This window comes from Anthonomus grandis, chromosome 9 (genome assembly GCF_022605725.1).
Source record: "Anthonomus grandis grandis chromosome 9, icAntGran1.3, whole genome shotgun sequence".
Classification (NCBI taxonomy): Eukaryota; Metazoa; Arthropoda; class Insecta; order Coleoptera; family Curculionidae; genus Anthonomus; species Anthonomus grandis.
In genome coordinates, this window is record NC_065554.1 from 26,656,368 (window position 1) to 26,673,908 (window position 17,541).

The 17,541-nt window shown below is 29.0% G+C and overlaps 1 protein-coding gene across 6 annotated transcripts in view; it reads left to right on the forward strand.

Moving 5' to 3' along the window:
- The window catches only part of LOC126740145 (netrin receptor UNC5C), a 346,710-nt gene that overhangs the window by 261,462 nt on the left and 67,707 nt on the right, over nt 1–17,541 (forward strand). For all 6 annotated transcript variants that reach the window (XM_050446069.1, XM_050446068.1, XM_050446072.1 and 3 more), the window contains one exon: nt 2,483–2,764. In XM_050446069.1, the coding sequence (XP_050302026.1) occupies nt 2,483–2,764 (282 nt within the window). The remainder of the gene's footprint in view (nt 1–2,482; nt 2,765–17,541) is intronic.

The window sequence follows — 17,541 nt, forward strand, 5'->3', positions numbered from 1 at the left end:
TGTATTTATGGTCACTATAGTCAAAAAGCATGACTTCCTACGGATCCTTTACGATTTTAGGGTCTGGGATCAAAATGTATGATTAAAAATGCGTTCTTTCCATTTTATTTATAGAGAATTTAATCGCATTTTGCACATTAATTAGAGCTCTGATCGCCTTGAATTATTATTAGTTTTGTACGTATTTATGGTCACTACAGCCAGGAAGCATGATTTCATAAGTATTCTAAACGATTTTACAGTGTCAAATGAATTGAGACTTAATTGTTTATGATTCTGTTGTATTTTGCTCTCAATTAAGGCCTTATTCGCCTTGAATTATCATTAGTTGTTTATGTAATTATGGTCACTATAGTGAAAAAGCATGACTTCATACGTATCCTTTACAATTTCAGGGTCTGAGATCAATATTTATGGTTAAAATTGTGTTTTTTTGTATTTTACTTTTAAGGGATTCACTTTAGGGATCGCCTTTAATTATAATTAGTTTTTTACGTATTTATGGTCACTACAGCCAAGAAGCATGATTTCTATATATAGGTATTCTAAACGATTTTAGAGTCTCAAATGAATTGAAACATAAATGCTTGTGATTCTGCCGTATTTTGCTCTTCAATTAAAGCATTAGTCGCATTCAATTAATATTAGCTTTTTACGTTTTTATGGTCACTATACCCAAAAAGAATGATTTTATAAGTATCTTTTAAGATTTTAGGGTCTGAGATCAATATTTATGGTTAAAAATGCATGTCTTTTCCATTTTATTTTTAGAAGATTCTACCGTATTTTGCTCCATAATTAAAGCCTTAAACTAATGATAATTTAGTTTTCTATGTGTTTATAGTCACTGTAGCCAAGAAGCATGATTACATTATCATCCTTTACGATTTTACTATTTCAAATGAATAATTATGGTTTGCTTGTCAATTAAAGGTTTAATGCCTTAAAAATATAATTGCTTTACTTATTAATGTTTACTATAGTAAAAAAGCGCCATTTTATTAAGATCCTTTTTAATTGTTGGGTCTGAGATGGGCAATTATGGAAAAAAACATTTATATATTTTTTTTGCAATTTGTTGCATTTTTTATATTCAAGTTTTGAACCCTCCTGATATTAAAAAAATTACTTCAAATGTCTAAAATGTATGGAAAATTAATTTCAATTTTTGAAAGAGACTTAACAAACTATTTGAAAAATCTGCAAAAAAAAATATGTGAAAACATAGAAAAGTACTGCAATAACTTGCATTTAATGCCTGGAATAAAATGTAGGGTTACTTTAAATGCCTAAAGTATGCAATAAAAATTATATTCAGGTCCTGGAAGATATAAGAATTACGTCAAATATATGAAATATATATACAGAAGAGTATTTCCAATCCCTGGAAGACCTAAAAATTACTCCTGGAAAACGTAAAAAACAAAAAAAAATATCACACGCCCAAAATTTAGGACAAATTATTTTCAATACCAGAAAATTTAAATAATTTAAAGAAAATTATTTCCAACCTCAATAATTTCTTAAAAAGTAAGTTTTTTTTTCCAGTTAGTTAATTTAGTTAAGTAACATCTTTTATATTAATTAGTAAACCCAATTGTTTTAAATAAATTGCAGTGGGTATGCATAAAAAAAATAAAAAGTTCACGTTTTACTCAATTAAAAATAAAATATAAAAACTTTTTAACGTTTAATACCTTCATAAACAAATACGCTTTTAAAAAAATAAGTTTTAGCTCTTTCAATCTACAAATATTAAGAACCTTAAAACTTCAGAATATTCGGAAGACATTCTTAAAACTTAAAAATTATAATGCTTTTTAAAATATGACTTAAGTTTAATAGACAAACATATTTCTCAATATTCAATGTATAATCTCCTTACAACCCCTCGCCATATATAAAAAACATATATTTTTCCCAAATTCTGTTATTTCCTTCTCATCCCTTGTTTTTCTTAGGGCAAAGATAAGCCCTATTGACCTAAAAACCACCCTATAGCACACCTCCTTGTCTTGAAATTTAATTAGAGAATCCCTATGGAGAGTACGTCTATTTTTAGTTCCTCAGATGGGCCCGATAAATAATAAACATTAAAACCAATTAAGCCTCTCTTGTTGGTTTATTATAATCCCTCCGGCCTAATAGGATTAAGGTTTAAGGATATGACAAGCAATTTTTTACACTTTCAGTCTTAATTAATTGGGATTAAATTTGTCTCTGTAAAAGTGTATTTTATTATTTCATTAACCTAGAAGCTCGTTCAAACTTTAAATCACCTCTGAATTATTCACGAGATAGAGTCGTAAATCGCGAATTTTTACAATTAACAGGGACGATTTTAATGAACGGGAGCCTCTAAAAATTTAAGCGTCGCTCAGGACTATATAAATTAAAAATGCTTTGTTTTAATCCGGCTTATTCTAGTTTAAGTATCATTAAACCTTTGTTTTATAACAAATCCAGATTGTATTGTTTTCAGACCTAAAAAAGCAATTCGAAGTGAATCCAGAACCCGTCATTCGTGTGGAGCTAGGACACCATACGGAGCTAAAGTGCATTGCGCCCCAAGGGATGCCACCCCCAAGGATCTATTGGCTTAGGGGGGGACAAATGTTGCAATCTGATAAGACAGTGTTGGTGACCACTGAGGGCCATCTTCTTATATCAGAAGCCAGGACCCAGGATACCGGGAATTACACGTGCGTCGCTGAGAATATTGCCGCCAAGAGAATGGCTCCCAGTACCCAAGTCGTTGTATATGGTGAGTGTTGTTGAATTTTTTTTTGATAAAATGGTGAAACTTTGCAATTACAGTATACTTAGAGTATAGATGTTCCTACTGACGCTAAAATCATACATACTAGAGAACTAGAAACCGGCAAAGGAAAGGGCAGGCTTAAAATGACTTAAAATGCCTAATCATTCTTTAGGTTTGATTTTAAAAAAATATTTAGTCAAAGTAAAAGCGCGAAAAAAATGTTTAAATTGCATGACACATAAGAAATGTGTATGACTTGAAAATAGTGTCAAACCAATGGCGGATATTAAAAAGTTTTTTGGAAGGAAATGACAGCCCCAAAAACTGTCTAAAAATTAATACGCACTCTGGGATCCTTATATTTTTGGTCTGCACTCCCAGAAAAGTACTCCAATAGCCTGGATAATATTTTTATTATAGGCCTTTAATAAAATGAAAAAAATCTTTAAATTACTAGGATTAAAAAAAAATTATTTCCAATTCTTAGAGGGCCAAACAATTTAAAATTGCTTCAATTGCCTGGTATTTCCTATATCTCTCTAGTTTTCCAGAAATTGAAAATAATTTTCTCTATATTCCAGGCATTTGATTTTTTTTTGTTTGTCTGGATTGGAAATAACGTTTACGATTTCCAGACCATTGGAGCGCAAATCAAAATGACAAAAATTGGTATAAAGAGACAATATATGTGATTTTTGATAACCTATATATGGTCGGAAGCAGTAAGTATACTTTGGACCAAGAGGTTTCCCAATAATTGGAAAATTCATTAATTCGTACAAGTAGTCAGTCATGCTTTAAAAGTTTCTTCCAGGCTATTGAAGTTTTGTCAGTAATTTCAGCTTTAAAAAGTCAAAAGTCAAGACAGAATAAATTAATAATAAAAGAACAATAAAAAAATTAAATAAGAAAACTGAGAAAGCTGAAAAATATTTAAGAAAACGGCAATAAAAATAAAATAAGGGACTTAATTTTTGTGATTTTTGATGCCCGGAAGCAATAAGTTTCTTTTTGTCAAAAAAGTTTCCCAATAATTTGGAAATTCATTATTTCTTACAGGTAGTCAGTATACTTTGAAATTTTCTTCCAGGCAATTGATGTTTCTATCAGTAAGTTCAGCTTCAAAAAGTCAAAAGTTAAGGCAGAATAAATTAATAATAAAAGAACAATAAGAAAATTAATTAAGAAAACTGAGAAAGCTCAAAAATATTTAAGAAAACGCCAATAAAAATAAAGATAAGGGACTTAAAGAGGCAATTTTTGTGATTTTTGATGCCCGGAAGCAATAAGTTTATTTTGGGAAATTCAGTAGTCAGAATACTATTAAACATTTCTTTTATTTTAAGACGAATTTTCTATTTTAAATGCCTAGAATAAAAATGAAAAAGTTTGTCAATTTACTGGAATCTGAGTATCAATTCCTGGTATGGTCAGATATGAAAGTTAAATAATAGATATCAGAAACCTAAGTTAGATAGAACTTTTTATCGTCACTGGCAGTTGCAATTTTCCGTCTCTCTTTGACTTGTATTAAATTGATTTTCTGTCGACTGCCAACGGCCAAAGCAGAGAATGTCAAACTTTTTTTCTTAAGGGATTATTAATGTTTCAAATATACAGGGCGTTTAAAAAAATTGAGAAAACTGATGTATAGAAAAAATTTCGAAAAATCCTCATAATTTTTCATTTCTTAAATGCCTGGAATAAAATAAAAAATTTTATTTAAAAATAAAAATTTTTTTTTATTTAAAAAAATCTTTTTATCGATATTATTTCAGGAAAATGTAAAAAAATATTTTTAATTTCTGAAAAATATTGCAAAAAAATAAGTGCCTGGTATTAACAAGAAAGTCACTTCAAATTACTAAAATATATAAAAAATTATTTTTTTGGAATTTATTTACCTGGAATAAAATAAAAAATTACTTCAAATCTCTAAAAGGCGTGAAAAACTGGTTCAAAACCTCGAAATAAAAAAAAAACTCTAATAACATAAAAAATGCATTTTAAAATTAATTTTAATCTTGGAAAAAATAGAAATTTAGCTGAATTACACTACATTGAAATTCATTAAAATGATGGCATTAACATACATTATTGACCAACCATAATTTAAAATCAACACGAAACTGAACCCTGAAAAAAAATCATTAAATTCAAGCTAATCAAACGTAATTTCTTAACCCCACAACCGGAGCCTATCATAAGCAATTTTTATCGGATTTTACGGTTTTAACCCAGACATACCAATTTGTATGGCGTGCATGTCAACCCTTAGTTCGCGTGACCTCCTATTACTCAGTCCCTTTCAACTCTAATTTCCGTACTACAAGTTTTAGTGCCAATACAATTATTTTTACGCGGTTAGTTGCGCCCTTATTCCGTGTACCAGGAAACCCTTATTTATTTCAAACGGTTTTTGGCGTCTCTGATTTTATGTTTTCAAATAGGCTAATTATAAAAAAGAAAACCTTTACCTGACCCCTAAAACTCATCAAGAGAGACTCATAACTTCTAGGATTAAATGTTACATCCATGCCATAAACCATTGTAAAGACATAACTTTTAACAAAGAACGGGCCATAAAAGAGGATCGCCTATCAAAAAGTATGTCCGCCATTAATTCCTGTACGACAATAATGGCGCTGTTGAAAATATTATTTAGGGATTTTTTTTTAATATTTATTTTTTAGTTCGAATTTTATGGTCGAGCTTTAATTGTTGCGTGAAACAGGTGTGTGAAAAATCGGGTAATTTACTGGTTATTTAAATGTATGCCGTATGGGGCATTTAACAGTTGTAACCAGAAAAATTTTATTTTTATTTTCAGGAAAACTTGAGCCTCACTGGACAGAGAGTTAAATAACTCAAAAACTATTAGTTGGATACACTTGGACTTTAATTACGACTTAAAAAACGTGCTTTTATGAATTTTGTCCTTTTTATTTCATAAGAATAGCATAGTTTTTGACATTTTGGATTTTGAATTGAGTCGTCATCTTGAAGAAGGAACTTGCTCCTTAGATCTCAATACATAAAAAGTTAGATATCTCAAAAACTGTTAGTTACAAGCTTAAAGTTTAAAAAGAATTTAGAAAGTATGCTCTCTTAAGTCTTAGTTTTTAGTCTTTAGAGTAATTCAGCTTCATAAGAAAAGATTATTTAGTTTTTAAGTCAAAGGACTTTAAGGCGAGTTATAACCTTGAAAATCGATCTTGTTCCCTGAACCACATTAGATATTCATTTAATATTGCCTCTAGAAACCGCATAACTCCATATTTAAATTCTAATTTAATTCTGAATATGAGCAATAGAAGGCAAGTCCATATGTTTAATTTAATTTATAAAATAATGAAAACCGGACAGCCTGCAAATTTAAGAAATTTAATTTTTAATCAAGATATTCCTTATAATACAAGAAATCCCCATTTGCTTAAAATTCCTTTACATAGAACAGCAACCTTTAAAAAATCTTTTTTATATATGGGCATTCGGATGTGGAATGAACTACTTATTTATATAAAGGAATGTTCGCCTAAAAAATTCATTATAAACTTAAAAAGATATCTCTTAAACACGCAAATTATGGTAACCTAATGTGACCGTATTTTATAAAATGGTATTTTTGTTTTAATTAATGTTCTGCACACCTGATCTTGCTAATTGTAAATATTTACATTAAAATTGAATTCTCACTCGCCTGTTATCTACCCTCCGTGCTCGCCCCTATACCGTTCTCGCTCGTCTTTGGATTCTTTTGTTTTTCTTTTTGCCCAGCTTCATAGCCACTCGCTAGTTTCTTTGTAAAATGCACATATTGTCCCTTTTGATTTTGGTATGGACCTTATTGTAAATACATAATATTACGTTTTTTAGAAAACAGTTTATTTAGGAACACGGGTTGTACAGCACATGTACACAATTAATCTATGTACTTGCATGTGTATCGGTTTTTTTATAAAAATCGCGTTGCACTCCGATTACCAAACAAATTGTTGTAATTTTGAATTATTTGTATGTTCATGGAATTTTGTTTTGTATATTCTGTAATAATGTTTAATAATTTTTAATGGTTATAAAAGTATTTTTTTTTATTAGACAAAAAGTTGAATATCTCAAAAACTATTAATTAGATAGGCCTAAAGATTAAGAAGAACTTGGAAAGCATGTTCTGTAAGGGTATCAATAAAATGCTGTGTACAAATATATTCAAGATAAATCATAATGCCCACTGTTAAGATAATATTGCGGAAGAATGGCATTTTTTAAATTTTACCTTATAAACGGTTTTTTAATAAAATAAAAATTAAATGCATTTTAGGAACATTTTTTGGAAAAAAATTTTGGATAATTTCCTTATATTTTCCTCAATTAAAATCGATAAAAAGATAATTCATTATTTTATTCCAAGCATTTGTGACCAGAAAAATTATGAGGTTTTTTTAAAAAAAAATTCTATAGATCAGTTTTTTTAACGCCCTGTATATTTAAAACAATAATAATCCGTTAAGAAAAAAAGTTTGACATTCTCTGGTTTGGTTATTAACAATAAACAGAAAATCAATTTAATACAAATCAGAGAGGGACACAAAATTGCAAATACCAGTGACTATAAGAAGTTCTATAACTTAGGTTTATAATTATTTGACTTCTATTTTTATATCTTTCAGGAATTGAGAATATTCTTTCACATAACTTTTCTTTACGTCTCTTATTTTTTTTATTGGCGTTTTCTTAAATATTTTTTAGCTTTCTCAGTTTTCTTATTTAATTTTCTTATTGTTCTTCTATTATTAATTTTTATTGTCTTGACTTTTTGAAGCTCAAATTACTGGTGGAAATGTCAATTGCCTGGAAGAGACTTTTAAAGTATCCTGACTGCCTGTAAGAAATAATGAATTTCCCAATTATTTATAATTGAAAAGCAAAAAAAATATCAAATGTCTGGAATATACAGAAAATTATTTTCAATCCCTGGAAGACCCAAGACATGAAACAATTAAATTTTTTGGACTTCCAGGGATTGAAAATTATTTTTTGTATCTTTTTGACTTTTAAGGTAATCTTCTATTTTACACCAGAGATTCAAACCTTTTTTTATTCAGACATCTACTATCTTCCAACAATTGGAAATAATTTGTCTTATATCTTAGCAATTTGAAGAACTTTTTCGTTTTATTTCAGGCCTTTAATATAATTATTATCCAGGCTATTGGACTACTTAATTGGGAGTAAAATCCAAAAACATAAGCATCCTAGAATGCGTTTTTTTAAAATACGTAACTAAACGTATTGTAAAATATCATTTTATTCTATCTATTATAGGCATTTAAAGCGATTGTAAAATTAATTCCTGGCATTCAAAGTCATTCCTTTGAGGAAATTAAAATCTTTTAAATATTTAAAGTAGTTTCTTATCAAATTCAGACATATTAAGTCATTTTCCATTTTATTCAAGGGAATTGAAATCATTCCTTCCAAGTGTTTTAAGTTTTGAAAATAAATTCCGTTCGTTCTATTTTTATATAATTATTAAACTTTTAATATCTTCTAGGAATTGGTAATATTTTTTCAACTTTTTCAATTATTAGGAAACTTTTAAGTATATGTAATTAAGTATAAAAAATTGTAATTAAAATAAAAAATCTTTAATAATATTCTGACTGCTTATAATTAATAATGAATTTCTCAATTATTAGGAAACTTTTAAGACAAAAGAAAACTTCTAGCTTCCGTGCATCAAAAATCACAAAAATTGTCTCTTTACGTCCCTTATTTTTTTTTATTGGCGTTTTCTTAAATATTTTTTAGCTTTCTCAGTTTTCTTATTTAATTTCCCTATTGTTCTTTTATTATTAATTTTTACTGTCTTGACTTTTTTAAGCTCAAATTACTGATGGAAATTTCAATTGCCTGGAAGAAACTTTTAAAGTATCCTGACTGCCTGTAAGAAATAATGAATTTCCCAATTATTGGGAAACCTCTAGGTCTAAACTATACTTACAATATTGTTTCTTTACGCCAATGACTGTAAAAATTATTTCCAATTGAAAAACAAAAAAATTATCAAATGTCTGGAATATACAGAAAATTATTTTCAATTCCTGAAAGACCAAAGACATGAAAGAATTCAATTTTATAAACTTCCAGGAATTGAAAATTATTTTTTGTATCTTTTTGACTTTTAAGGTAATCTTCTATTTTACTCCAGCGATTCAAACCTTTTTTTAACAAAAAGTATTTTTTTTATTCAGACATCTACTGTCTTCCAACAATTGGCAATAATTTGTTCAATATCTTAGCAATTTGAAGAACTTTTTCGTTTTATTACAGCCCTTTAATGTAATTATTTTCCAGGCTATTGGGCTACTTAATTGGGAGCGAAATCCAACAATATAAGTATCCTAGAATGCGTTTTTTTTAACACGTAATTTTGCTTAAAAAAAATTGTTCTGTTTACAACATCTATTTAAAATGTTGCCTTGTAAACGGTTTTTTAATTATTTAAAATGCATTTTAGGATTTTTTTTAAAATGTTTTGGTAATTTTTTTGAAAAAATCACGTCATTGTTGCCCCATTAGTTTGCCAAAGAAGAAAATAACTGAGGTTTTAAAATTTGGGGGCATTTAAAAAAAAAATAAGGACATTTTGGGATTGAACTAGATTTGCATGCCTATTGTAAAATATCTATAAATATTTTATTCCAGGCATTTAAAGCGGTTGTAAAATTAATTCCTGGCATTCAAAGTCATTCCTTTAAGGAAATTAAAATCTTTTAAATATTTAAAGTAATTTCTCATCAAATTCAGACATATAATAATAATAATAATATAAGTCATTTTCAATATATTCTCAATAATTCAATAATATAATTCATTTTCCATTTTATTCAAGGGAATTGAAATCATTCCTTCCAAGTGTTTTAAGTTTTGAAAATAAATTCCGTTCGTTCTATTTTTATATAATTATTGAACTTTTATATATTTCAGGAATTGGGAATATTCTTTCACTTAACTTAAATATTAAAAGTAACTTTTCATTATATTGCAGACATTTAGTATCTTCTATAAATTCTAAATTATTTTTCTCAGATTTTAGCAAATTGACAACTCTTTCATTACTATTCTAGGCATTTAAAATAAAAAAATTGTTATTGTAATTATAGTATATAATATATAGTATATGTAATTAAGTATAAAAAATTGTTATTAAAATAAAAAATCTTTAATAATATTCTGACTGCCTATAATTAATAATGAATTTCTCAATTATTAGGAAACTTTTAAGACAAAAGAAAACTTCTAGCTTCCGGGCATCAAAAATCACAAAAATTGTCTCTTTACGTCCCTTATTTTTATTTTTATTGGCGTTTTCTTAAATATTTTTTAGCTTTCTCAAGTTTCTTATTTAATTTTCTTATTGTTCTTTTATTATTAATTTTTATTGTCTTGACTTTTTGAAGCTTAAATTACTGATGGAAATTTGAATTGCCTGAAAGAAACTTTTAAAGTATCCTGACTGCCTGTAAGAAATAATGAATTTCCCAATTATTGGGAAACCTCTAAGTCGATATTATACTTACAATATTGTTTCTTTACGCAAATGACTGTAAGAATTATTTATAATTGAAAAGCAATAAAATATCAAATGTCTGGAATATACAGAAAATTATTTTCAATCCCTGGAAGACCAAAGACATGAAAGAATTCAATTTTTTGGACTTCCAGGGATTGAAAATTATTTTTTGTATCTTTTTGACTTTTAAGGTAATCTTCTATTTTACTCCAGAGATTCAAACCTTTTTTTAACAAAAAGTATTTTTTTTATTTAGACATCTACTGTCTTCCAACAATTGGCAATAATTTGTTCAATATCTTAGCAATTTGAAGAACTTTTTCGTTTTATTACAGGCCTTTAATGTAATTATTTTCCAGGCTATTGGGCTACTTAATTGGGAGCGAAATCCAAAAATATAAGCATCCTAGAATGCGTTTTTTTTAACACGTAATTTTGCTTAAAAAAAATTGTTCTGTTTACAACATCTATTTAAAATGTTGCCTTGTAAACGGTTTTTTAATTATTTAAAATGCATTTTGGGATTTTTTTTTAAATGTTTTGGTAATTTTTTTGAAAAAAATACGTCACTGTTGCCCCATTAGTTTGCCAAAGAAGAAAATAACTGAGGCTTCAAAATCTGTGGGCATTTAAAAAAAAATAAGGACTTTTTGGGATTGAAGTAGATTTACATGCCTATTGTAAAATATCATTTTATTCTAGGCATTTAAAGTGATTTTAAAATTAATTCATGGCATTCGCAGTCATTCCTTTGAGGAAATTCTAATCTTTTAAATATTTAAAGTAGTTTCTAATCAAATCCAGACATATTAAGCCATTTTCCATTTTATTCAAGGGGATTGAAATCATGGTTTATTCCTTCCAATTGTTTTAAGTTTTGAAAAATTCCATTTTCATTCCAGGCAATTGAAGCCAGTTTAACTTATATATATATTCTTAAAATACTTAATTTGCTCTTTTATGCCAGATATATACATAAAGCCACGCTATGCAAATCACATTTTTTTTCCAGGGATTTAACCTTTGTCTATGTTTAGTACACTCACTATCAATTATCCATCAAAAAATCACTTCCTCATAATTTACGAGCCTCCCAAGTAATTTCCCATATCTCTTAGGGCCCATAAATCTCTGTGGCCCGACGGCAGGGAGTTCACAAAAGTCTATTTAAAAGATCGACCATAAACAGGGCCATTATTTGTAGAGCAAGCCGCGGATACAAGACAAGATCTAGTCACGAGTACGGCGGTGTTGATTTTCCTTTCAAAGCCAGTCGTGTTGTTTTAACGCTGTGGAACGTGTTCCGTGAGAGTTATTGGCTCTTCGGTTTTTAACAAAACATCGCTCGGTGTGTGTCTCGTTCGAGACAATAGACCTTTAAAAATTCTATTTTCTTTTTTCTCCATTTAAGGCTTCTATTATGCCTCTCGTGTGTTCTGGATTGGAGACCAAGACAACAATGTGGATGAATCAACAAGTGTCATTAGTAGTTCCAAGAGAAAAAAAGGAAGAAACTTAATATTACGTAAAAATATAAAAAAATGATTAAAAGCTTGGAAGGAAAATGATATTTAATGATTTTCACATGATTTTCAATGTCTCAAATAAATGCTTGGATTCAGAAACATTATCATGAATATTTGAAACTATAAATGGAAATTAATACAGAGGCTCAGCGAAAATCTTCATTACACATAATTCCCTTAATGAAAAATACAGGACAAAAATAGGACAGTCGAAGGGCTTGGTAAGATCACTAGAAGTACACGAACTAGTCCCCGAATATAAAAATGGACATTCTGAATTAAATATTCAAATCATGCATTATAAAAGAAATGATGTTCAAAAACATAAAAAGTATCTATGCACAGAAAACTAATGCTTTATAATGCCATGTTACACATTATTATTTAATTTACCCCAACATATAATTAACCAGTTTAAAATAATACAAAATAGAACTATGAGACTGATTCTTAAATGTAATCGTTATATCCCAGTTGTATCTATGTTAAATGTCCTAGGTATGTTGTCTGTGAACCAAAGAATTATGTTTAATGTTTATCTGTTTATTTTTAAATTAAAACATCGCCTGCTACCAGACTATATCTGTGATAAATTGACAATTTTTAGTGATTCAATAGGTTACCAGCTAGTCTTAAATCCTGTGATAGTTTTAACGTGTTTAAAAGGCTTGAGAGAGAGAAAATTGGTTCTAGAGATTTAGTATTTGTCTTTTTTTTATCTTTATTCTGTGTTATATCATTATGCGTTTTATTTTAAATTATTTTATGTCATTTTAAGTTTTTGTAATTATTTATTTTACCTTAATTTTATTGTGTGTTTGTGTTCTAATTTTAATAATTTCTAACTCATGTTTTATTATTTATTTGCGTTTAACTTAAGATTTAATTTGTATGATTTTATTTTTACATTGTATATGTTTGTTTTTCTTACCTTTTTTTATATTCCCAGTCATACGTGAATGCATAATCTTAAACATATTTATTTGCCAACAATACTCGTACTTTATACCAGCGCTATTATTGTAATATTATCCTTATTTTTTGGTTTTGTTTTGGTTGTTAATTTTAGTTTATTAGTTTTTAATATTATATTAAATGCCATACTATGTATTTTATTTTTATATAGGAGATTTTGCTAAATTAAGAAAGCTTAAGTAATCCTGAAAAATCCATAATTTCCAATATTTTACAAGAGCATCTGGAGAAAATTTTACAATAGCTTCAAAGGCCTGGACTACAGGAAACATGATTATACAAAAATGATTTTGTGAGAAGAAATTGCAACACTCTCCAGGAAGACTCCTAGAATGCATGGTAAGCATTTTAAAATAGATTCAAAAACCTGAAAGAAAATAAAAAATGGTTCCACTTATCTAGGAACTACAAATTCAGCCTTTAATTAGGAAGGTAACTGAGTTAGTACGAAAATAAGCATCAGTTAAAAGTATTTATAGACCTTACCAATTCGTTAAAGGTTAAAGTAGTATGACCTACGTAATGATCTTCTTTCTCTAAGACTCTTAATTACCAGAAATGGCTTCGAATGCCTGGAATAATTGGTTACCTTATTCCATACGTCTAGAGAAATGATTTAAAATATCTATAATAGCGATTGTGATTTGTCGAATATTATTTACACTGACCACAGATAATCCGTAAAATCGCAGTATGAAGCTGAGGCACACACTCAAAGGCCTTTGAAAAGTCTCATAAAGTACAACACCATTCACAATTGTTGCAAGATAAAAACAATATTTCAATAGCCTGATACCAAGTAATGGTAAAATTACTCAAGTAGCCCAAGAACTCAGAAATAATCTAAAAGAAATATGATTTTCAATGAATAAATAAATGAATGCTTGGAATAAACTTGTTTTAAAACTGGATTATTTAAAGTTCAAATAACTTTATTGACTCAACAACAGACTGATGAGGTACTTATATTTAAAAGAATATGTGAATACGAAAACCTGTCGAACTAGTTTGATTTACATCTAATGATACTAACAACAAAGAAATGCCGCCAACTATAGAACTCTCGCGTTTCTCTTTAAATAACATTTCATTTAGAAGTCCTTTGATTGTATCAGGGAACTCAAGAGTATTTAAAAGAGGATCTGGAAATAAACGTTCCGTACAGCATCGCTGGGTATCTCTAGCCGTCCTCAAGAAATCGCACAGCAATTGAGCAACGTTATCATGCCTGGCTTTGTCAACCTTAGGGTCAAACAGGCTTATCAGTTTTTGAATCACTCTTTGGCTGTCCAACCAATTTAAAATGTTCTGTCTCATCTCCACTCGTTCGACCTGCGTCGTCAATTTGAGCATGAGATCCATGATGGCCCTAGTCTCAAGGTGTTTCATTAGCAAAGGCAAAAATGTTTCTTTTGCCTTTAAAAAATCTAGAACTTGTTCAGTCTTCTTGGCAATAAAACCACCCATAATTTTGCTAAAATAGGAGGCTAAAAGTGAATTCAAAGGAGGCTCTTTTTCCAAAAATTCATATAGTTTTTCTAGTAACCTCTCATCTCCTGCAAGGCGTTCATTTATAGAAGGTACTTCACATGAAAGTAATTCACTAGCAACATGGGAATGTTTAAATCGTTCTTTTATCTCTTTTTCATCTGAAGGTTCAGTGGTGGTTAATAAAACTAATTCTGACATTATTTCTGGTTTAAATTAAATTTTTATTTTGAGCTCTACACTCACTAATTATATCATCAGACTCCATTACCTCTTGCATAGTAACATCTGCCTTTGCAAGTAGAGAATCAATATGCGATAGCGGAGCATTGTTTTTCCAAAACATGGTTAACTAGAAGTTTAAAAAAGACTTTAACAAAAAACGTTTACAAATAAAACTCCTCTATGGGTTAGGTTCATTTGCTTTGACCTCAGCTGCTCTGGTCAACTCCTTTGATAAATTGGACGATTCACAGCTATAATTTGGTGATAAACAGTATGATTTTTTAAACATATCACAGCTTCGTAAGTGTTAACAAAAACCTCTGTCTAGAAATAAAAAAATTACTTGAAAATTCAAGGAAAACTGCCTTCCTGATCTCAGTTTCTAAAAATGATTCAATATAATAATTACCTCATTATGAATTCGTTACAACAATACAGATTTTACTTATTCAACAGAATAACTTTAAATGCTTGGAACAAAATGGAAAATTACTCCATATATCTTGATTTTTCATATACCAGGAATAAATCAAAAATTACGTCAAATTCCTGAAATAAAATTGATATTTACTCCTAAAACTTAAAACACTGGCTTATTATGCCTATCCAAGATAGTTTTACTTTTATAAATATTTTTTTTTTTAACTGTTGTGGCCAAACTAGGTTTTAATCAAGGGTATTTAAAAAGCCTTTCCAGAGAATTTGGAAAACAGAATCCTCCGGAAAGGTGAATAGAAGTAAAATTTCAAAGGTAAACTCAGTGAAACGTCAAATAGTGCTAAGGTCCAATGCTACCAGGCTCATTATAGCTCTTTAAGATTTTCATTTTATTTTCCTTATTTATACCACATTTGTATTATTTGGAAATTATAATTTTTGCACGTATTTGACTCAAGGAATCAGACAAGCATCATTTTTAAAGATTTTTTAGATCTAACATATGAAGGCAAAATATTGTTTTCTTTACATAGTTTTGATATCGCGTTACTAGGACTGTTACCATAGATGCGATCTGAGAACAACCAGAATATCTTAGACTCCAAAATTTACAGACTGCTGCAAATAAATCAACAAAATCTTATTGGAGGTAACCTATTGATTGAAAACTAAATTTCTGGCCCGACTAAAATCCAATCAAAAGTATTTAAACTGCTTTTCCAGAAAATTTGGAAGACCAAATAGTGTGGAAATATGAATAGACGACAAGTTTCATAGGCGATCTCAGTTGATAATTAAATGGTATTCACGTTCTACTCTACCTACTTCATTAAGACTTTCCAAGATAGTTTCACTGTTGAAATTATTGACTCAACAGAATGACTTCAAATGCTTGGAACAAAATGGAAAATTACTCCATATATCTTGATTTTTCACATACCAGGAATAAATCAAAAATTACATCAAATGCCTGGAATTAAATTAATATTTACTCCTAAAACTTAAAACACTGGTTTATTATGACTCTCCAAGATAGTTTTACTTTTATAAATAGTCATTTTTTTAAACTGTTCCTTGCCTAAGCAGTATTTTTCCCCAAAACGAGAGAAACATAATTTTTCAATAATTCTCCAGGTCTAAGATAGGTGAAAACAGGAAAACTCTTAATTTCTTTTTTATGTTTTTGATATACGGGTATTATGACTGTTACTAATATGCTTTATATGATCAATATCCACTATAATATTCTAGACTACGGAATTTACAATTGGTGGTTACAATGGTGCTAATAAATTTTAAAAAAATCCCTGTTGGAATTAAACTATTGGTCTATCAAGGGATTAAAGAAGAATGAATATATCTCGATTTTTCATACTATTCTGCTTCGATTAAACTTTCCATAAAAAAACCCTTTTAACATTAAATTGAAAGCAACTAAATTCAAACTTAAATCAAATACCATACACGCTAGTAATAACAAAGTAAACTCACGAAATTTGCACAGATTATACCTCAACTGCTGGATAAACCTGACTATGTTTGTCTAGCCTCGAACAAACATGGAATGGCTTCACGAAAATTGCCTGATTACTCGGAAAAGTCAAATCGTCGTAACACGAGGTTAAACCGAACCCTTTTGCCAGAAATTACTTTGTCATGTTCGAAACGTTATTACGTTTTATAGTTTTGAAACAATAAACCCGGTGGAAGAAAATCTATGCCAAGAACTAGGGTGTAAGTTAATCATATACGTCTTACGCGTATATAGCGTCGCATAATGGAGTAGCTATTATAGTATAGCTGGGTTATATAGAAATGCGAAATTTCCGTCTTTCCGCACTCCATTGTTCAGTCAAAGGAGGTATAATTGGGTGTAAGTAACTCGGATATTATTAATAGCTAGTTAATACGTCAAGGGCTTAATAAAGGGATATAATATGTATGATGGTTTTATAGGTTATGAGTAGTAAAGTGAAAAGGGTTTCACTGGTGCCCTTAATATACCTATGATCTATTGACCAGGAACATTTTATTTTGGAGAACTGTGATCCTACAAAGAATATTCATATAACCACCATGATTGTAGAGGATGATCTGTATCTTGGAGATTTTTTGAATAAATTGATGCAAAATGGGAAATGCTTTAAATAAGCGATAGAGGTTTAAAATGAGTTCAAATTTCCGGAATAAAATGGAATATGATTTCATGTGATGTGAAGAATTCCAACAATTCAGAACAAACAGAAGTTGGCTATAAATAGAAGGAACAAATTACATTAAAATCCTGGAATGACATTGAAGATCACTTTATATAGGAAAAAATCTTGATTTCGGGCTAGGAAGTATTTTAAATTCTATGCGGGTTTTACACATTGTCGTGTCTGTAAAACGAAATAATTAGAAGAGTTACACTATCTTAGGCGATCTATCGAAAACTTGCGAAAGTATTTAAAAACGACTTGTCACAATATTTGGAGTCAAGTCAAACTCGTAAATTTCAACTGTTAGTTCTACCAGAAAATGATTGTAGAAAACGATCTTATCTAAAAATG